The 22,549-nt window shown below is 34.9% G+C and overlaps 1 protein-coding gene across 1 annotated transcript; it reads left to right on the top strand.

Moving 5' to 3' along the window:
* Positions 1 to 19,438: 19,438 nt before the first annotated feature.
* On the top strand, positions 19,439 to 22,549 carry LOC136061384 (protein SOSEKI 3-like). The gene is made up of 4 exons (XM_065762202.1): positions 19,439 to 19,549; positions 19,643 to 20,528; positions 21,769 to 22,067; positions 22,181 to 22,549. The coding sequence occupies exons 2-4, from the start codon at positions 19,672 to 19,674 to the stop codon at positions 22,204 to 22,206; spliced, it is 1,182 nt and encodes a 393-aa protein (XP_065618274.1). The 5' UTR covers positions 19,439 to 19,549; positions 19,643 to 19,671; the 3' UTR covers positions 22,207 to 22,549.

Below are 22,549 nucleotides of genomic sequence, written 5' to 3'. Positions count from 1 at the left end.
AGCTTGAACCATGGGCTTTGACACATTTTTGTGTAAATTTGGGTTGTTTTGGTCTTTAGAAGATATTTTCCCAAAATCTATGATAGTGTTGATGTGGTATGCGTCGCCAATGAAATGAAGTCATGTGGTGTGAAAAATTTGTCATCAACAAGTATTTTGTGGGCAAAAAAAAGGTGCTTCTTTGGTAGAAAGGTTTGAGCTTAACCACTTGTTCAAAGTTGTTCAAATAAAATGGATTATTTCTTTCAACTTTTGGTTATGCTTGTGAATATTGTCTCTTTCAGCTTTTGACTCTACTTATTTCACAAGCATAATCAAAATAGAAGCAACTATAAACACCCTGTTGTATAACTTGAACCCATATTCCTCTATCACAACAATACAAGTGGCCCAATACCAAAAGTCTAACCAAATGGAACATAAAGGCTCAAGTGATTTTCAAAATGAACTAGCCTTGTATACAAGGCCTCGAGGCAACATATGCAAGGTTGTCCTATGCATACGCACTATTTGGTTGGTAGAGCTACTTATGGACTTTTTTTCCTAAAATTATAATGCAAAACCCAATCCCACATCGAGTGATGGGTTTTGCACATATATTTCCACCTATAAAAGTCCATATTAACCCCTATTGGGGATTATAAGCAAAATTTATATTTAAAAAATTCACTACAAATGTGAAGATAAAAAAGTGAAGGAACTTCTTTATTTTTAGCTTATTTTGTTAACATTTCAAATCAACCAAAACTTCCCTTAGATTGTTTGTCCACTAGTCAACTATTTTTTCTAATTCCTTTTGTATTATGTTTGGCCAATTTTTTCTGCCTTATGGATTGAATGGAATGGTCAAGCCTCAAGAGTCTGTCTTTGTGTTAAGGTAAGTTTTCATTTTATTTCTTGTTTATTTTTCTACTTTTTATCTATTTTTTCCCAAATTTGTTTGTTTTGTTTTAATTTAGTTGACTAATAGTAAGGCAGTAACATATTAAGATAAGAGATGTATTTTTTATTTCTTTTTCTAAATTACGGTAGAAGTTTATGTCTTGGCCACCTTATCTCCATGAGTCTACCTAAGAGCATGAGTATCTCCAGCGATCTTTCCAAATTTTTGTACTATTTGGACAGTGAACGATTATATTTACCTTTTACTTATCTACTTTTTTAAATACATTTTTCAAAAGATTCTTTATATTTTTCCTATTCTATTTAAATATTATTTCTTCATTCTTTCTTTAATATTTAATTTTTTTTGGTGATATTTTTTTAACAAATCTTGTGTAGCACTTCTGGCAATGATATAATGAGTCGTAGGATTCATCTAATTTTAATGAGAAGTTTTAGGTTCCTGTGTAGTAAGTTGTTATATGTTTTAATTTGAACCCATTACTAAAATTATTTTGTTCTCAACCGTACCAATAACAACCTGCTATATAAAATTTATTGTGAAAATATTATGGTAACATATCTCAAATTTAATTTTTTGTTTTTTTATTTAATTTTTTCTTCTCTCTTCATTTTATCCATCCATACGTTTGTTCTTTTTCTTTTATTTTTTCTCTTGTTTTTTCTCCTCCACACTTGTATCCCTACGTCTCCTCTTCATATTCATTTTCAACCTTTTCATCTACCTGTATCTCTACTTCTCCTATTTATCTTCATTATTGCTTTCCATTTTCAACCTTTTGGTCTACCTTTATCTCCAAATGTCTCTCTCTTTCACTTGGACGAAAAACACTAAAACATGCCGTTCATTTTCTCATCACATAGAGGGGAATTCACCACTATACTCCACCAAGGGAGAGAAAAATAGTCACCGTCCTTTGTTCTCTATCTCTACATATTGTAGGTTAGTTTTTTTTTTTTTTTTTTTAAATTGCTTTGATTTTATTAGTTTTATGAGAAAGAGTTTTCTGTGATTAGAATGTGTTTTGTATTTTATTCATATTGTGTTTTGGTGTCTTTGTAGCCATTGAGGTTGAAATAAATGCGAAAAAATTAATTTACTGTTCTTATTTTTTTATTCGAATTTATTCAAGTGTGAATTATTTTAAGTGAGAAAAATGGTTTGGAGTTGCTACAGTGTTCTTTAGATCAAGAGAACTACTGTAGCAATGTCAGAAAAAAGTTGGAAAAGTTTTACTTTTAAAGAATCTGTTGGAGCTTATGTTTTGGGTTTGCTCTCCAAAAAATGACTTTAGCTAATCTACTGAAGATACTCTAAGCACCCTAGAAGGCCTGCATACGCAACATTTGTCATGCATACAAATGTCTTTTAAAAGAAACTCAAAACATTCTTGTTTGATTCCTTAAATGTTATTATATGGTTTTGTTTTATCATTCAAATATATATATATATATATGTATGTATGTATGTATATGTAGTGGTATGCCTAAGATATGAAACATATGCTAGAAATATTCTCATAGGGCTAATCGTAGTAGTATGATTCTCACACTTATATATGTGTGTGTGTGTGTGTGTGTGTGTGTGTGTGTGTGTGTGTGCACCTTGCTTGTGTGATTCAAATGTTTTGTTTTGAAATCATTGTATGATTAGAAAATTTTAGGGGAGTCATAAGCATAATAAGGCTAGTACGTATATTGATGGAGGTCGATTCATTTGATTGGGTGAATTTAGGTACCTAACACTTTCTCAAGTCCACACTATAACTCTAGACCTAAAATACGGTTCTTTAAAATTATGCATAGGGTTTATAACAATTATGAGACTGAAATCAATTGTCAACTCCCATTCATGGCCCAATCCTTGAGTTAGTGGCTTAGCCCAATTATTGAGTTAGTGACATACTTATGTTTCCCCCACATCAAGCTACACCCAATTGTAAATAGTCACATGGCGCTTAACAACATTAAAAAAGGTTGTGATGCCTGAGGCGCTTACAGTGACATTTAAAATCCATGATTTTCAAAAATTTACTAGCGATTTACCCCATTAGGGCCCACTTGTTGCGAACAATGATTAGTCTCTAGTTGAAAGCTTTGAGGATATACTATGGAAAACCAAAAAAAAAAATATTTTTGACATGCAACTCATTGGTTACAAATATAGTTTCAATGATATAAATTTATTTTATTTATTATATAATTAATATATTCTCAATTTCCATTTTATATTAAATAATGCGTGCAGGGTCATGGTACTAATAAAGTACTAATACTTATCAAAAAAATAAATAAAGTACTAATAATTGTAAGTAACAAGTAACGTCACAATTATTAAAGACTCTAAAAAAGGAGCAAAACCTCACATCCTCCTTGGGCAAGAGTCAGAATAAAAAACGTAAACATTAGGGCTAAAACAGTAAAAAGCAGTAAAAGAGTAATAGAACTATGGTAGAATAAAAACAAGAAGAAAATCAAAGAATTGAATTCAAAGCCTGGAAAAAGCCAAAAAGCAGACAGAGAGAGAGAGAGAGAGAGAGTAAATGCTGAAGTCCACCACATCAGCTGAAATATTACCTGAAAAATATGAGCCAAGCTAGCTCTACTTCCCCCCTTTCCCCTTTCTCTATCTCTTCTTGGAGTCTTGTCCCTCTCCCCCTCTCTCTCTCCACAATTGTAACATCGTTTTTTGAAAAAGCGAAAACCACATTTTTGTCTCTATATTTTCACGCGGTTTCCACTTTGATCCCTAATTTTTTTTTCGTCGCTTTTAGTCCTTAAAATCAAAAAAAGCGATCTCGTTTTTGTCCTTACCGTCATCTCACGAATAAAATAGTCTACGTGGCAAACAGAGTGCATCACTGGCACACTAAATGCTAACATCAGCATTAAAATAATAATATAATATTTTATTTAGAATTAAAATAATAAATAAAAATGCCACCTTAGAAAATTAAAAATCAAATAATGAAATAATTTTTTTTTAAAACCTTAATAAAGGAAAAGAATTAAATTATTTATTTATTTTGAAGAACATGAAGAACCAGAACATGTGTTCTTCGCGGTCAATCATCCAACCTTGCTCGGAAAAATAAGAATAGAAAATTAAACTATAAGTCCACATCAAATTAAACATGAACAAGAAATTAAACATGAAAACAAACCGAGAATTAGAATCATGCCAACATTCTTGACAAACCCAAATAAAATTGATAAATTAAACATGAACACATTAAATATTTGAACAAGAACACAAACCATTGAGTGTGCTTTGAGCTTATCTTGATCAGGTGGGCTCCTCGGACGATCAACCAGGCTTTTCTCCTGCTCAATTAGTCTCCGCTATCATACCAGGGTAAAACATCCTCCTCGGACAGGAGATGTCCTCCTCGGACTAGAGATATCCTCCTCGGAAAGCGATGATCCTCTACCCAGAGGATTCCGCTCCAATCTGGACCTCGCATTCTATTCATCCTTCTCTTCGGATGTGAAACAGTTCTCTCGTGGGTGTTCGGCCCGTTAACTTGGGCCTGATCCTTTTATCCCCCACAGTTTTAATTTGAACCCATTACTAAAAATATTTTGTTCTCAACCATACCAATAACAACCTGCTATATAAAATTTATTGTGAAAATATTATGGTAATATATCTCAAATTTAATTTTTTGTTTCTTTATTTAATTTTTTCTTCTCTCTTCATTTTATCCATCCATACGTTTGTTCTTTTTCTTTTATTTTTTCTCTTGTTTTTTTCTCCTCCACACTTGTATCCCTACTTCTCCTCTTCATATTCATTTTCAACCTTTTCATCTACCTGTATCTCTACTTCTCCTATTTATCTTCATTATTGCTTTCCATTTTCAACCTTTTGGTCTACCTTTATCTCCAAATGTCTCTCTCTTTCACTTGGACGAAAAACACTAAAACATGCCATTCATTTTCTCATCACATAGAGGGGAATTCACCACTATACTCCACCAAGGGAGAGAAAAATAGTCACCATCCTCTGTTCTCTATCTCTAGATATTGTAGGTTAGTTTTTTTAAAAAAAAATTGCTTTGATTTTATTAGTTTTATGAGAAAGAGTTTTCTATGATTAGAATGTGTTTTGTATTTTATTCATATTGTGTTTTGGTGTCTTTGTAGCCATTGAGGTTGAAATAAATGCGAAAAAATTAATTTACTGTTCTTATTTTTTTATTCAAATTTATTCAAGTGTGAATTATTTTAAGTGAGAAAAATGGTTTGGAGTTGCTACAGTGTTCTTTAGATCAAGAGAACTACTGTAGCAATGTCAGAAAAAAGTTGGAAAAGTTTTACTTTTAAAGAATCTGTTGGAGCTTATGTTTTGGGTTTGCTCTCCAAAAAATGACTTTAGCTAATCTACTGAAGATACTCTAAGCACCCTAGAAGGCCTGCATATGCATACAAATGTCTTTTAAAAGAAACTCAAAACATTCTTGTTTGATTCCTTAAATGTTATTATATGGTTTTGTTTTATCATTCAAATATATATATATATATATATATATATGTATGTATGTATGTATATGTAGTGGTATGCCTAAGATACGAAACATATGCTAGAAATATTCTCATAGGGCTAATCGTAGTAGTATGATTCTCACACTTATATATATATATGTGTGTGTGTGTGTGTGTGTGTGTGTGTGTGCGCGCGCACCTTGCTTGTGTGATTCAAATGTTTTGTTTTGAAATCATTGTATGATTAGAAAATTTTATGGGAGTCATAAGCATAATAAGGCTAGTACGTATATTGATGGAGGTCGATTCATTTGATTGGGTGAATTTAGGTACCTAACACTTTCTCAAGTCCACACTATAACTCTAGACCTAAAATACGGTTCTTTAAAATTATGCATAGGGTTTAAAACAATTAAGAGACTGAAATCAATTGTCAACTCCCATTCATGGCCCAATCCTTTAGTTAGTGGCTTAGCCCAATTATTGAGTTAGTGACATACTTATGTTTCCCCCACATCAAGCTACACCCAATTGTGAGTAGTCACACGGCGCTTAACAACATTAAAAAAGGTTGTGATGCCTGGGGCGCTTACAGTGACATTTAAAATCCATGATTTTCAAAAATTTACCAGCGATTTACCCCATTAGGGCCCACTTGTCGCGAACAATGATTAGTCTCTAGTTGAAAGCTTTGAGGATATACTATGGAAAACCAAAAAAAAATTATTTTTGACATGCAACTCATTGGTTACAAATATAGTTTCAATGATATAAATTTATTTTATTTATTATATAATTAATATATTTTCAATTTGCATTTTATATTAAATAATGCGTGCAGGGTCATGGTACTAAGGCTGTGTTTGTTTTGGTGGTAAATGATTTCAGGAAATCATTTACCACCTCAGCCCATTGTTTGGAAGACAAGGAAAACAGCATTTTCCGGAAAATAAGCTTTATTTGACCAAAATTTTCACCTTTGACCCGGAAATGATTTTACGGTTTTAATTTCACTTCAAATCATTTCCGGAAAAGAGAGAGCCAGAGAGAGAATGAACCACCAGCGAGAGAGAGAGAGAGAATGAACCACCCCGAGCTCCGATCCACCACCACAGCCCATTGCCGGCGTCCACGATCTTCGACTTTGCCGGCGCCACGAACGGACAAACCCACGAGCCGACGAACCCACGATCTTCGACTTCGCCGGCGACGCGAACCCACGAACTTCGACTTCGCCGGCGACGCGAACCCACGAACTTCGACTTCACCTTCGCGCCACGAATTGATCTTCGACTTCGCCGGCGAACCCAGAGCCCAGATCACCACCGAAGACCGATCCAACGAAGATCGCACCCCACCGACGAACCCACAAGACTTCGACCTTCGACCTTCGAACCATTGCCTTCGATGACCCAGCCCTTCGACCCAGAGCTCGTCGTCGACCCAAACCCAGACGGCGACCCATTGCTCTCTCTTCCTCGATCTCGTCGACGACTCAGTTTTTTTTTTTTTTTTTTTTAAGTTTGATTGTTGTTGTCGTTGTTGTTGTGTTGTTGTTGCCGGAATTTGTTGTTGAATGGTTAGGAAAATAGCATTTTCCTAATACAACCAAACACATAAAAATATTTTCCACAACAATTTTCATAATACAACCAAACACTTAAAAATATTTTCCTTTTCTGGAAAATAACATTTCTGGAAAATAAGTATTTTTCAGAAAATATTTTACGGGAACCAAACGGACCCTAATAAAGTACTAATACTTATCAAAAAAATAAATTAAGTACTAATAATTGTAAGTAACAAGTAACGTCATAATTATTAAAGACTCTCTAAAAAAGGAGCAAAACCTCACATCCTCCTTGGGCAAGAGTCAGAATAAAAAACGTAAACATTAGGGCTAAAACAGTAAAAAGCAGTAAAAGAGTAATAGAACTATGGTAGAATAAAAACAAGAAAAAAATCAAAGAATTGAATTCAAAGCCTGGAAAAAGTCAAAAAGCAGACAGAGAGAGAGAGAGAGAGAGTAAATGCTGAAGTCCACCGCATCAGCTAAAAAATTACCTGAAAAATATGAGCCAAGCTAGCTCTACTTCCCCCCTTTCCCCTTTCTCTATCTCTTCTTGGAGTCTTGTCCCTCTCCCCCTCTCTCTCTCCACAATTGTAACATCGTTTTTGAAAAAGCGAAAACCACATTTTTGTCTCTATATTTTCACGCAGTTTCCACTTTGATCCCTAATATTTTTTTTTTGTCGCTTTTAGTCCCTAAAATCAAAAAAAGCGATCTCGTTTTTGTCCTTACCGTCATCTCACGAATAAAATAGTCTACGTGGCAAACAGAGTGCATCGCTGGCACACTAAATGCTAACATCAGCATTAAAATAATAATATAATATTTTATTTAGCATTAAAATAATAAATAAAAATGCCACCTTAGAAAATTAAAAATCAAATAATGAAATAATTTTTTTTAAAACCTTAATAAAGGAAAAGAATTAAATTATTTATTTATTTTGAAGAACATGAAGAACCAGAACATGTGTTCTTCGCGGTCAATCATCCAACCTTGCTCGGAAAAATAAGAATAGAAAATTAAACTATAAGTCCACATCAAATTAAACATGAACAAGAAATTAAACATGAAAACAAACCGAGAATTAGAATCATGCCAACATTCTTGACAAACCCAAATAAAATTGATAAATTAAACATGAACACATTAAATATTTGAACAAGAACACAAACCATTTTTTTTAAAACCTTAATAAAGGAAAAGAATTAAATTATTTATTTATTTTGAAGAACATGAAGAACCAGAACATGTGTTCTTCGCGGTCAATCATCCAACCTTGCTCGGAAAAATAAGAATAGAAAATTAAACTATAAGTCCACATCAAATTAAACATGAACAAGAAATTAAACATGAAAACAAACCGAGAATTAGAATCATGCCAACATTCTTGACAAACCCAAATAAAATTGATAAATTAAACATGAACACATTAAATATTTGAACAAGAACACAAACCCAACAAATTCAAAACCCAAAAAATTAAATTCAAACCCAGATTCAAACCTAGATTCAAAAATTTAAATTCAAACCCATATTTCAAACCCCCACACCACCAAAACATCAAACACAAAAATTAAATCCAGATTTTCGGCCCCAAACATGAAATTCAAACCTAGATTTTTGGCCCCCAAACTCAAAACTCAAAACCCAAATTTTCTTATACTTTATGAGAAACCAAACACAAACCTCAAATCCAAGCAGCGCATTGTATAACCTTAGGCAGATCTAGTCCTCTACTCCACTTTCCACCAACGGAATCGTACACCAACACAAGCCCTTCTCTTAAACCTAGCAAACTCCTCCCACTCCATCGCAACAAGTCGTCGCAACAAGTCATCAAGCTCACGTACACGTGAGCGTCCACATTCACCTCAGCTTGTAGAGGTTCAGTCTCAATTGCGGTGCCGCCGATTTTGAGTCCATCGATCACATAGAAAACGCCGTCAACCGAAGTGCCAATGCAACCGTATCTCCTCCTCGGTGTTTGTGATGTGGGTTGTTGCTAGGTTATGGGGGTGGTCTTGTGATGATGGCATGGTGGTGGGTCTGCCTCTCTCTCCTCTCTCTAGCTCTCTCAACTCTCACCATGTCTCACCCTCTATTTTACTTTGATTTATGAATCTCAGTTCTATTGGGGTTTGATATTTTGTTGCTTTCGCTAGGGGGTTCATGTGTTGTTCTATGTTTAGATCCCTGTTAATAGTTTGGGAAAGATTGTTTTGAGCTAGGAATATTGATCTTGTTCTTATTTAATTCCTTGTTCATGTTTATTCTGATGTGGATCTTATGTTTAATTTTGTGATCTTATCTTTTGAGTTATTCGTGATTTTTGGTTTTCGATTTTGAGATTTGAAGTATGGGTTGGTGTTCTTGTTTAAGATACTTTTAGATCTTAATTCATGTGAATTTTGATTTTGATTTTTGTTTTTAATTTTTTTTAGTTTAGGTTAAAATTCTAATGTCGCATTTTTTAATGCTAAATAAAATATTATATTATTATTTTAATGCTGACGTCAGTATTTAGTGTGCCAGCAATGTACTTCATTTGCCACGAAACTATTTTGTTCATGAGATGACGGTAGGGACAAAAATGAGATCACTTTTTTAATTTTAGAGACTAAAAGTGATGAAAAAAAAAAGTTAGGGACCAAAGTGGAATAATGTGAAAATGTAGGGACGAAAATATGGTTTTCGCCTTTTGAAAATGAAGTACACAAACTCATCAAAAATGATATAACAACACTTAACTAACACAATAAATGCGGGCATCCTCTACCGTTTTCCTTTCCTTCCCAATTTCCTTCTCTCTCTCGATCAATCACAATCACTCCGTCTTTTCCTTTCCCCTCTCTCTATCTTCTTCGTCTTCTTCTTTTCCCACACCATTGCCCAATCTTGACCGTTCTGTAATTTCCACGTACAACTCTTCTGATTTGCCACTACTCTTATTCTCTTTTTTGTTCTATTCGGTTTTTAGTTTTTGGCTTTTTTTTTTTACTATTATATTTATATTATTAGGGTTTCTTGTTGGCCACCCAAGCTTGTTCTATATGAAACAGTGGCGTTTTTGGATGTGAGACTGAAGAAAGTAAGAAATGGAGGCGATTATACACTTCAATCAATTCTTGATGATGGGGAGCCTAATGAAGAGGATGAGAGTTGTGTCACAGTTGTGGAGGATTAGACTTTTTGTATTAGTTTAGTAGCTTTTTAGTTTCTTCGACTTGTTGGTTTGTAATTATCCTAAACTTGCGGGATTTATTTTGTAACTTTTTAATTTCTTGTACTTGTTGGACTTGTGATTGTTGTTTCTTGGACTTATTGGATTTATTTTATTTTTATGTTTAGTAGGTGATTTTAGCTATGATTTATTGATTTATGATTGAATGGTTATCTTAGTTAGGTGATTTATTGATTTATGATCTTAGTTATGATTTATTGATTTATAATTAACAGATGATTTATTGATTTATAATTAATAACCTATGATTTGGACTGATTTGGCATTTGGGCCACGTTATATGGGCTTGAATCTGGGCAAAAATGAATTTGGGCTTCAATTCAATCTTTCTTTTTTTTTTCTTTTTTTTTTTTTTTAATATTGGGCCACGATTTGGGATGCAGATTGGGCCCAAATTTGGCAAGGCTAAATGGGGCCCGACGAGGTGGGTATAAAAAAACTCATTTATTAAACGGGCCAGGTCTGGGTAACGGGTCCGAGCCCTTAAGGCGGGTTTGGATGTAAAAAAACCCAGCCTATTGCCATTCCTAGCCTCAAGGCAACATATGCAAGGTTATCCTATGCATATGCACTATTTGGTTGGTAGAGCTATTTATGGATATATTTTTTGCTTAAAATTATAATGCAAAACCCAATCCCACAATCCACATCACTGAGTGATGGGTTTTGCACTTAGATTTCCGCCTATAAAAGTCTGTATTGACCCTTATTGTGGATTATTTGCAAAATTTATATTTAAAAAAATTACTACAAATGTGAAGATCAAAGAGTGAAGGGACTTCTTTATTTTTAGCTTATTTTGTTAACATTTCACATCAACCAAAACTTCCCTTAGATTGTTCGTCCACTAGTCAACTATTTTTTCTAATTCCTTTTGTATTATGTTTGGCCAATTCATTGTGCCTTATCGATTGAATGGAATGGTTAAGCTTCAAGAGTTTGTCTTTGTGTTAAGGAAAGTTTTTCATTTTATTTCTTGTTTATATTCTACTTTTATCTATTTTTTTTCCCAATTTTGTTTGTTTTGTTTTAATTTAGTTGATTGATAGTAAGGCAGTAACATATTAAGATTAGAGACGTAGTTTTTTTCCCCCCTAAATTACAGTAGAAGTTTATGCCTCGAGCACCGTATCTACATGAGTCTACATAAGCACCGTAGAAGGCCTGCATACGCAACATTTGCCATGCATACAAATGTCTCTTAAAAAAAGCCAAAAACATTCTTGTTTGATTCCTTAAATGTTATTATATGGTTTTGTTTAGTCATTCAAATATATATACATGTAGTGGTATGCCTAAGATATGAAATGCATGCTAGAAATATTCTCATACAGTGGCAACGCCACGTATAAGTCAAGGTGTTCCCAGGAACGCCTTGGCCTGAAAAAAATTTAAAAAAGAAATTTTATACTTAATCTGGATTAGGAACACCCTGATCACAAAATTAGGAACACCCTCAAATAATAAAAAAAAAATTATATGTTCTACTTCCAAGCAAAAAAAAAAAACCAAAAAAAAAAATTTGAACTAAAATCTGAAAAAAAAAAAAAAAAAAAAAAAAAAAAAAAACCAATACAGAGAATCAGAAATCAAACCCCCGTCACGATCACGTCGCTGGCAGAGAAATCAGAAAACCAAACCCCAATACAGTCAGTCCATATAGAGCAAAAGCAAAACAAACTCTAATACAGTCTATATAGAGGTGTTTTAGTGTTTCCAAACCCACGGTCACGTCGCCGTCGCTCGCAGATCGCTCATCGTCGCTGTAACTCGCAAATCGCTCGTTGTCGCCGTAGCTCGCTCATTGTCACCGTAGCTCGCTCATTGTCATCGTCACTTGCTCGTTATCGTTGTCGCTCACCTTCATCACAGATCGCAGATCGCTCTACTTCGATGCTCGGTGCTCGCCGCTCGGTGCTCACCACTCGGACCTCGGTGCTTCCTCCCTCAAGGTATTTCTCTCTCTTTTTCTCTCTGACTCTCTCTTAGTCTCTCAGTCTCTCTCTTTATCTCATTGAAATGCAAAAATGAAATGAAAGTAAAGAATGGTTCTCTCTCTCTCTCTCTCTCTCTTTATTAATAGTCTAACTCAGTAACTCTCTCTCTCTCTCTTTATTAATAGTCTAACTCAGTAACTCTCTCTCTCTCTTTTGAATTCTCTAATTGGCTGGCCGAATTACTTTATTTATATTTTGCTTTTGCCTTCTTCTTTTTTTCTTTTTTTTTCTTTTTTTTTTTCTCTTTTTGAATTTGCTTTATCTTATCTGTTGGTGTTGGTCAGTGTGTTGATGTTGGTCAGTGTGTTGGTGAAATATTGATTGTCTTTTAGTGTAATGTGTATTGTCTATTGTGATTGTGAAATTTTTTGATTGACAGGTTATTGTAATTGGGGCATCAGGCATGTGCTTGTCTGTTGAGTGGGAGGGGGGAGACGGGCTGATGGGCTGGGGTCGGATAAACAATAATTAAAGCAGTGTAATATGCTACACATTACACTGCTTTAATTATTGTGTTGCACATAGAATGTGTAATGTCCGATTCTTTTAGTGTAGTGTGCATAAGGGGCTAAACAATATAACAAATTAAAGCAGTATAATTAATGACAAACAAATTAAAGTAATATAGTTTATTGTTATGCTAAATAACAATAATTAAAGCTGTATAATTAAATTAACTAATACATTATAAAAGACAAATAAATTAAATTATGTTAGGCTAAATAACAATTAATAATTTTATAATTAATGAAACAACAATATAACAAATTATAATTTATAAAAGAAAAACAAATTAATGAAACAAAAATACATTATAAAAGACAAATAAATTAAATTATGTTAGGCTAAATAACAATTAATAATTTTATAATTAATGAAACAACAATATAACAAATTATAATTTATAAAAGAAAAACAAATTAATGAAACAACTAAACAATAATAATTAATAATTTTATTAATATTTCAAATAAACTTATAGTTTATTGTTTATTCTTTTGCTAGAATTATGGAAAAATATTTGATAAGAAAACCACGTACCAAAGATTCATCTCCTATGCAAGATTCATTTCTTGTGCAAGATTCATCTTTATCTTCTAAGTGAATTCGTATTGTCTTTTCAGATCCTGGACTACGACAAAAAATATCATCTTATCATCCTAATAATCATAATGAAATAAGAAGATATTATTTAACAAAAGGCCCTTGTCAACCACTTGTTCATGATTACCCTGTATCATATTTTTCTAGAAAGCCCCGTCGATTTAGATCGAAATGGTATATAAATAGAAAGTGATTGGAATATAGTATAGACAAGGATGCGGCATTTTGTTTTTATTGCTACCTATTTGGGCAAAATGTTGGTAAGCAAGGAGGAGGTGAGACTTTTGTAACGAAGGGATTCAAACTTTGGAATCAGCTTGTGAAATTAGATTCCCATGTTGGAGGAGTTAATCGTGCTCATAACCAAGCTGTCAAGAAGAGTGAAGATCTACTAAAGGAAAAGCAACACATTCAAAGTGTTTTTGTTAAGCAATCAAAACAAGATAAAATTGAATATCGGATTCAATTAAATACAATAGTTGATTGCGTAAAATTCCTTTTATGCCAAGGATTAGCTTTTCATGGTCACGATGAATCTCAAGGTTCAAGTGATAGAGGAAACTTCCTTGAGCTTTTACAATTTTTGGGAGATCACAATGAATCTATCAATGAAGTGTTGCAAAAATCTTGGAAAAATTGCAAGCTTACCCACTATGATATTCAAAAAGACATTGTGAATGCAATAGCACGTGAAAACATCCAAAGTCATCATCAAGGATCTTGACAATGAGTTCTTTTCAATATTAGTTGATGAGTCACGTGATATCTCAGTGAAAGAACAAATGGCCCTCGTTCTTCATTATGTGAACAAAGAAAGAATTATTATAGAGCGGTTCCTTGGTATTGTACATGTAGCAAGTACCACTACTTTGTCACTCAAATATACTATTGAATGTTTACTTTGTGAACATAATTTGAGTTTATCGACCTATGCGAGCAAGGTTATGATGGGGCTAATAATATGCAAGGTGATATCAATGGACTCAAAATTTAATTTTGAAAGAGAACAAGTTAGAATTTTATGTCCATTGTTTTGCTCATTAACTTCAATTGACACTTGTTGATATTGCTAAAAATCACATTAACATTGCTGAATATTTTTATGTGGTTAGTAATTTAGTAACTGTTGTTGGAGGCTCTTGTAAGAGACAAGATGCTCTTCGAGATACACAATTTGTCAAAATTAAAGAAGATTTAGAGAATGGTATACGTAGAAGTGGGCAAGGTTTGAATCAAGAGACAAATCTTAAACGTCCTGGTGATACACGTTGGGGATCATATTATGGGACTATTCTTAACTTAATTTTGATGTTTTTTGTTGTTGTTGATGTACTAGAGATTATTGAAGAAGATGGCCTCTCCGACCAAAAAGTCGAAGCTCGATCTATTATGAGGTCAATACTATCTTTTGAATTTGTCTTTGCTCTACACTTGATAAAAATATTTAGGAATCACAAATGAGTTGTCAATAGCATTGCAAAAAAAAAAAAAAAAAAATCAAGATATAGTAAATGTTATGGATCTTGTTAAAGTGTCTAATCAACGGTTGCAAGTGATGACAGATGATGAATGGGCATCTTTATTGGCTAAAGTATCTTTATTTTGTACCTCACATGATATTCCTATATTGGACATGGAAGCGATATTTGTAGTTAATGGGAGGCCGCGACGCAACACCCAACAAAATAAAAATTTATATCATTATCGTGTTGAGCTATTCTACACAGTCATAGATATGCAACTTCAAGATTTTAACAATCGCTTTTCTGAGGTGAATATCGATTTGCTACTTTGTATGGCTTGCTTGGATCCAAGTAATTCATTTGTGGCTTTCGATAAGGAAAAGTTGATACGTCTAGCTAAGTTCTATCCCTCTGATTTTCTTGAGACAGATATTTTGGCACTTGACTCTCAATTGTAGAATTAAATTTTTGATATGCGCGGCAATAACTTCATTTTAGAGCTTCAAGAAGTTAATGAACTTACTAAAAAGTTAGTGAGCACAAGGAAGCATGAGACTTATCCATTAGTCTATTTGCCTGTGAAGCTAACTTTGACCTTTCCAGTTGCTACTGCAACAGTAAAAAGAAGTTTTTTAGCAATGAAATATATAAAGAATGAACTGCGCAATCGAATGGGAGATCAATGGATGAATGATTGCTTGGTTGTGTATATTGAAAAAGATGTAGCTTGTAGCATTGATAATAAGACTATTATGAAACAATTTCAAAATATGAAAACTCGTAGAAGGCAATTGTAAATTTTATGTATTTGCATATTTTTTGATTGTTGTTGTTGTCAATATATAAAATTTTCTTTTTATTAGATTGTGTAATTTATACTTATTGTGGAACACCCTGAAAAATTTTCCTGGAGTCGCCACTGTTCTCATAGGGCTAATCATAGCAGTATGATACTCACACTTTTATATATATAAATGTGCCTTGCTTGTGTGATTCAAATGTTTTGTTTTGAAATCATTGTATGATTAGAAAATTTTAGGGGAGTCATAAGCATAATAAGGCTAGTACGTATATTGATAGAGGTCAATTCATTCGATTGGGTGAATTTATGTACCTAACACTTTCTCAAGTCCATATCATAACTGTAGACCTAAAGTATGGCTTTTTAAAATGATGCATAGGGTTTAAATAAAATATGAGATTGAAATCAATTGTCAACTCCTATTCATGGCCCAGTCCTTGAGTTGGTGGCTTGGCCCAATCATTGAGTTAGTGACATACTTATATCCCCCCACATCAAGCTACACCCAATTGTAAATAGTCACATGACATTAGGTTCTATTTGGTACACCCACTCAAACACATGTTTTCAGTTTTTAAATAACATTACACTTATTTTCACGCATTTTTTCATCCACACATATTTTTACACATGTTTTCAAATAACAACTTTAAGTTTTTAAGTGCATGTACCAAACACACCTTTAACAACATTAAAAAAGGTTGTGATGCCCTGGGGCCCTTATAGTGTGACATTTAAAATCCATGATTTTCAAAAATTTTGAATAAATAACACAATCAAAATAAATTTCATAAGGTTACAAATTGAAATTAATTGAATGATTTAATTATAAATGAAATTATGTTACCTAAGTTTAAGGGATTTAAAATTAAACTTCAACTAAAATTCTATTGACAAAAGTTTTAAATAATTTAAAATAAAACTTAAAAATTTATTTAATATTTTTGGTTATATAACAAAACTATAACCGTTTTGTATCCAAACTAACACTAAGCCTCCATTTGGATATTAATGAAAAATGAAAATTATTTCACTATTCAGTTTATTTTTGCTACTATTCATGAGTCCCATTGCACTTTTTGCTTCTATTCATGAGCCCCACTGTACTATTTCAGCTAACTTTTACCTTTATTTACAATACTTTCAACAATAAATTTTCAGTTTCAGCAAAATAAGCGGTATTCAAACAAATTCTAAGTTGTAAAATTAATTTATTTTTGACATGAGACTTGTTGAATATCTGATACCATGTTAAATGGAGTGTAGTACAATAACCTGTGTTACAATGAACCCTAACATGAGTATATATAGGCGACTAAACCCTAGACTACTAGTACAAGCAGGAATGAGCTTGGGCCTATTACATTGGGCTAATATATGTCTAATATATATCTCTAACACCCTCCCTCAAACTCAAGGTGGAAGCTCGATGAAGGCTTGAGGTTGGATAAGCATGAGAAGATCACTCGGAGTTGCCTTGAAGAATGCCTTTGAAGAAACCAAAATGAAGAATGTGCCAATTGACCAATTTCGGAGTTCCAAATGAAGAAACGGAGTCCAAAATTGGAATCTACGCGAAAAACTGAGCAAGATAGGCTATTTCGAAAATTTTAACTTTTGGTCAAAAGTCAACGCAAAAGTCAAAGTCAACGAAAGTCAACAAATTTGGTCAAAGTCAACGGTCAGTGCCTACGGGTCAGATCCGGGTGGTCCGGGTTGGGTCGGTCTGGGTCATCGGTCAGCCAGGTGACGTGGTGCTGACGAGGCGACACTGCTAATGTGGCTAGCGACGTGGCTGATGACGTGGTGATGACTTGGATTAGGGCTGACGTGGCAAAGGCTTGCGTGTGCTGACGTGGAAAGATGACGTCATCGGATGATGTCAGCAACAGTTTTCTGGCGCATGGAGGAGGGTGACAAGTCCACCGGCGCGTGAATGACAGGCCAGAATCCCAGGTGGCGCGTGGAGGCGCGTGCCACTGCGGTTGAAAGCCAGATTTCTGCTGTAGGCAGATTGGTGGTCGACATGGCCGATAGGGCGGCGCGTGTGACCTATAAATGAGCTACAAAAGAGGAAATCGTGGCGGCGCGTGGGGAGGTTCCGGAGCTTCCTGCGGCGCGTGGAGGCGCGTGACAAGGCTTTGGGTGACCGAATTTCTGGGTTTTCGTTGCAGGAGGTCGTGGGACACGTCTGTGGGGTTGGTTTCTTCAGGCGAAGGATTGATTTGCGCAGATCTGTAAGGTGAGTCACGGCTTGCTTGGTTGTTGGATTTTGACACAGCACAGAGCCATGGTGGCTACGAGATGCTGTGGAGTCTGGATCCAGCAGACAAATATGTGTGACTTCAGATGGTGGTATACACGTGAGAATCTTCTTTGCTGTGTAGAGATGTTTGTTTGATACCAAGAACGAAGTTTGACTCTGATACCATGTTGAATATCTGATACCATGTTAAATGGAGTGTAGTACAATAACCTGTGTTACAATGAACCCTAACATGAGTATATATAGGCGACTAAACCCTAGACTACTAGTACAAGCAGGAATGAGCTTGGGCCTATTACATTGGGCTAATATATGTCTAATATATATCTCTAACAAGACTCATTGGTTACAAACATAGTTTCATTGATTTAAATTTATTTTATTTATTATATAATTAATATATTCTCAATTTGCATTTTATATTTAATAATGCGTGCGGGGTCAAATAATGGGTGCAGGGTCATGGATAAAGTACTAATAATTGTAAAAGTGACAAGTAACGTAAACATTAGGGCTAAAACAGTAAAAAACAGTAAAAGAGTAATAGAACTACAGTAGAATAAAAACAAGAAGGAAATCAAAGAATTGAATTCAAAGCCTGGAAAAAGCAGACAGACAGAGAGAGAGAGAGAGAGAGAGAGAGAGAGTTAAATGCTAAAGAGTCCACCGCATCAGCCAAAAGATTACCTGAAAAATATGAGCCAAGCTAGCTTAAGCTACTTCCCCCCATCCCTTTCCCCTTTCTTCGAGTCTTGTCCCTCTCTCGGTCTCTCCCTTCTCTCCCCGCAACTGTAACATCGCTTTTGAAAATGAAGTACACACAAACTCGTCAAATATAACAACACTTAACTAACACAATAAATGTGGGCGTCCTCTACCGTTTTCCTTTCCTTCCCAATTTCCTTCTCTCTCTCTCGATCAATCGCAATCACTTCTTCGTCTTTTCCTTTCCCCCTCTCTCTATCTTCTTCGTCTTCTTTTCCCATACCATTGCCCAATCCTTGACCGTTCTGTAATTCCCACGTACAACTCTTCTGATTCGCCACTCTCTCTTATTCTCTCTTTTGTTTTATTCACCGTTTGATTCCTCAGATCTGATTTCCACTTTCAAACTCTTCGGTTTTTAGTTTTTAGCTTCTTTTTTTTTTTTTAAATTTTTTAACTATTATATTATATTATTAGGGTTTCTCGTTGGCCACCCAAGCTTGTTCTATATAAAACGGTGGCGTTTTTGGATGTGAGACTGTGAGAGAGTGAGAAAAATGGAGGCGAGAATGAAGAAGTACAGAAGAGAAGTGAGTCCGGAGAGATCAAAAGTTTGGACGGAAAAGTCGCCGAAGTACCAACAGAATCCCCGGAATGTCAAAGTCGCCGTCGTTTACTATCTCTGCCGTCACCGCCAGCTCGAACACCCTCATTTCATGGAAGTTCCTCTCTCTTCCTCCGATGGACTTTTCTTGAGAGGTACCTAAAACGCCGTCGTTTCACTCTCTCATATTCCTCTAATTTTGTTCAGCTTTTTGAATTTTTCGAATGGTTTTATATATATATATATATATATATATATATATATTATATTATTGTATATGCCAAATGCAGAAGCTACAAAAATGGATTTGTGTGGCATGATCTTAGCGAAAATGATCGGATTCTTCCTGCTCACGGGAACGAATATGTTCTCAAAGGCTCCGAGCTCTTCGATGAATCTAACTCTGGTAATAGGAGATAAATTGCTTAATGTATATACTAATTAGAGAAAATGAATTAAGAAATCTGAAATCTAGAGTTTTTTTTTTTTTTCATTGCAGAGCGATTTAGTCCCATTGCAAATATAAAAATGCAGAGTTTGAAACAATTACCGGAGCCCATTTCGTCTAGAAGTCATGACGACTCGTCTTCTTCTTCTAGTATGAATGGGAAGGAGACAAAACATTCCCAAGAGGATGAGCTGTCTCCTCCGGTTCAATTACCCGATTCGACTTGTGTGTCTCCAGAGTCTAGAGTTGGAAAGAATTCTTCTTGGGGTGGTTCTTTGAGCTTGACGGAGTATAAGGTTTATAAGGGTGATGGTTTGGCTGATGCAGCGACGCAGACTGAGGAAAATGTAAGCAGAAGTAAGACCCGAGAGAGTTGTACAAGAGGTGTTTCGACTGATGATGGGTCGTTAGAACCTGAATGTAGTGATGTTTATCGAAATCAGGTTTCACGTGCAAAAGAGAATTCTGAGATCTGTAGGGAATCGTTTTCACCTCCTGCGTCTACCTCTAGCGCGTCTTCATCTGGGGGCAAGATGGAAACTTTAGAATCATTGATTAGAGCTGATGTTAGTAAAATCAACAGTTTTAGGATTCTTGAAGAGGAAGATATAAGAATGCCGGCCAATGCAAGGCTAAAGGCTACAAATGTGTTCATGCAGTTGATCTCATGCGGGTCAGTATCAGTGAAGGACCACAGTTTTGGCTTGATTCCAACCTATAAGCCCAGGTTTTCCCATTCAAAATTTCCCTCCCCGTTGTTCTCTAATTCACTAGTGTTGGGGGAGCTTGATTGCTTGTCAGAGAATCCAAGGCTGATGGGCATTAGGTTGGAAGACAAAGAATATTTTAGTGGGAGCTTGATTGAGACCAAAATGCTTAAGGAAGAAGGAGAAGGAGTTAATTCTCTGAAACGCTCTTCTTCTTGTAATGCTGACAGGTCAGTCCGGTTCGAGTTCTTTTTCTTGCACTGTTACATTTTTTGAACACATCTATGGTACACGAGCATTAGGGATTTATCATAGATTAAAACTAAATGGTAAGCGTAAGAATTGCCAATTTGGTTGATAGGTGCATTTATTTTAGGGGAAACTGCTGAGCCTTAGCCCAATTGATTGGGGGTGCGTCTGAAGTTTAATTTTACCATTAATGTATATTTTTTTTCTCTTAAGAAAATTTTCTAGATTGGAGTATCTTGTTCAAAAAGAATTGAAGTTCTTAAATTTTGAGTTCCTCCATCCAGCGAAAGCTTGTCTGATCAAGTCTAACTGGATTTGAACATACTTTTCGCTATTATAACAAGATGGGGCAGAATTCAGTTAACAAAGATACCTGTATCCTTCACCTAAACCATTTGTTTTGTGGACCGCCTTTCCTAATACATGTGTGTTTGGGATTGTTAACCATTTCTACTTGTGTATAAATACTTGGGGCTCAGGTCACTTTGACGCTTGTTCAGACTCATTAATGTCTTACACAAGCCAAAAGTAAATCATGCTTGATTTCCAATATCAATTTCTTAAGGAGCTGAGCTAATGTAAGATTGTGTTCAGCTCACTTGGCCTTCTGCATAGCTGAGCAAGGTGTTCTAACTTCTAATATTATAGGTAATAGCAAATTTAAAAGACATGCAAAAGGAGCATACTTTTAAAATAGTTATAAAAATATTATATGGCCAGTTGAAAATGTGCAATTGATAATTGGAATAACTTGAGTTGGTGATTGATTAGTTTTGTGAAGATGCTTGCGCGTGAGTACACTTTGTAAGAACTAATTAAATTGATCCTGAAACATGCATGGATAATACTTATCTAAAATTCTAAATAAAATAAATCCAGGGAACGCCCATTGAGTCTTCATTGAGAAATTTAGAATTATTGTTTTAATACCCAATTTAGGATATATTTGGCTTTGTTTATCCTGATTTAGTTGCATTGATTGACAGATAATTTTGTTGAATTAACTGGAGTTGTTGGGATAGATATAGCGGATTAATGGGTCATGGGTTGTTAATTGAGATTGTTTGGCATCTAGTAGGAGTACTTATTAAAAATAAAAAATAAATCATTTTGTAGGGATATGGCAGTCATAACATCAATGATGACCTTCCATGTGTGGTTAATTCCTTTGCAATTTTCTGCAATTAGAGCGAAAAGTATGAAACTGAATGCCATTTGCAGGATATGTAAGCAATTGGATCCGATTGAGCACAAAGAGGAGTCAACCTCTGGACGTTCCAAATGTATCCCACGGTCAATTAAGACTTCATTGAGCAAGCAGCCACGAAGTGAATCTATGAAGTCACCCGTTTCAGATAGACCAAGAAACTCTTCAGACGGAGCTGACAGCTCACAAACTGTAGCTCCCATTGTATCCAACAGTGGTAGTAAGAGAATTACAGAGCCTTCCTCGGGGAGAAAGCAATCAAAGAGGCTAGATTCCTTTAGAGAAGAGGAGAAAGTGATCAAAATCGAAGAAAGTTAAGTGTTGAGTCTGCCCCAATTTCTCAAATTAGTTTCTCAAAAATTATCATTGTCATCCCACTTTCTTGGTAAAATGTTGGTTAACAGTTTGTTTAATTTTCTCCTACAGGCTTGCTTCAGGAGCTCGGGTTATAATCGAATCCAAAGCACCTTGTGAAACCACTGTTGGCAGCTCATAAAAAAAAAGATTCCTTTTTCTTTTTGATTTTGAGAAAGGTTGCCCTCCATTCTGTAAAACTCTCCGGGTTTTCAGGTTTGGTTTGAATTTGAAATGATGGTAGATATGTTGTCGGGGTCCACTTAATGATTCTGTAAAATCTGGAAAGTAAAAAGAGTAGTAGCAAATCACTCATTTGCAAAGGGAGCTGTGGCACTGGGTAGTGCAGGTGCGGTCCTAGTGGACCAACTCCTCAGATTTTTTGAGCTGGTTTCTGGACCAGCTTTCTTAAATGGGATTGTTTCTTTCTTTTTTTCAACA

This window comes from Quercus suber, unplaced genomic scaffold, assembly GCF_002906115.3.
Source record: "Quercus suber isolate HL8 unplaced genomic scaffold, Cork oak 2.0 scaffold_447, whole genome shotgun sequence".
NCBI classification, from domain to species: Eukaryota; Viridiplantae; Streptophyta; class Magnoliopsida; order Fagales; family Fagaceae; genus Quercus; species Quercus suber.
This window is presented reverse-complemented; position numbering and strand designations above follow the sequence as displayed.

Bases quoted from the DNA above. Each gene is read 5' to 3' on its own strand.
- LOC136061384 (XM_065762202.1), top strand. From the start codon at position 19,672: ATGCAGAGTTTGAAACAATTACCGGAGCCCATTTCGTCTAGAAGTCAT. The intron at 20,529-21,768 runs GTCAGTCCGGTT...TGCCATTTGCAG, and splicing joins TCTTCTTGTAATGCTGACAG to GATATGTAAGCAATTGGATC. The intron at 22,068-22,180 runs GTTAAGTGTTGA...TTTCTCCTACAG, and splicing joins AGTGATCAAAATCGAAGAAA to GCTTGCTTCAGGAGCTCGGG.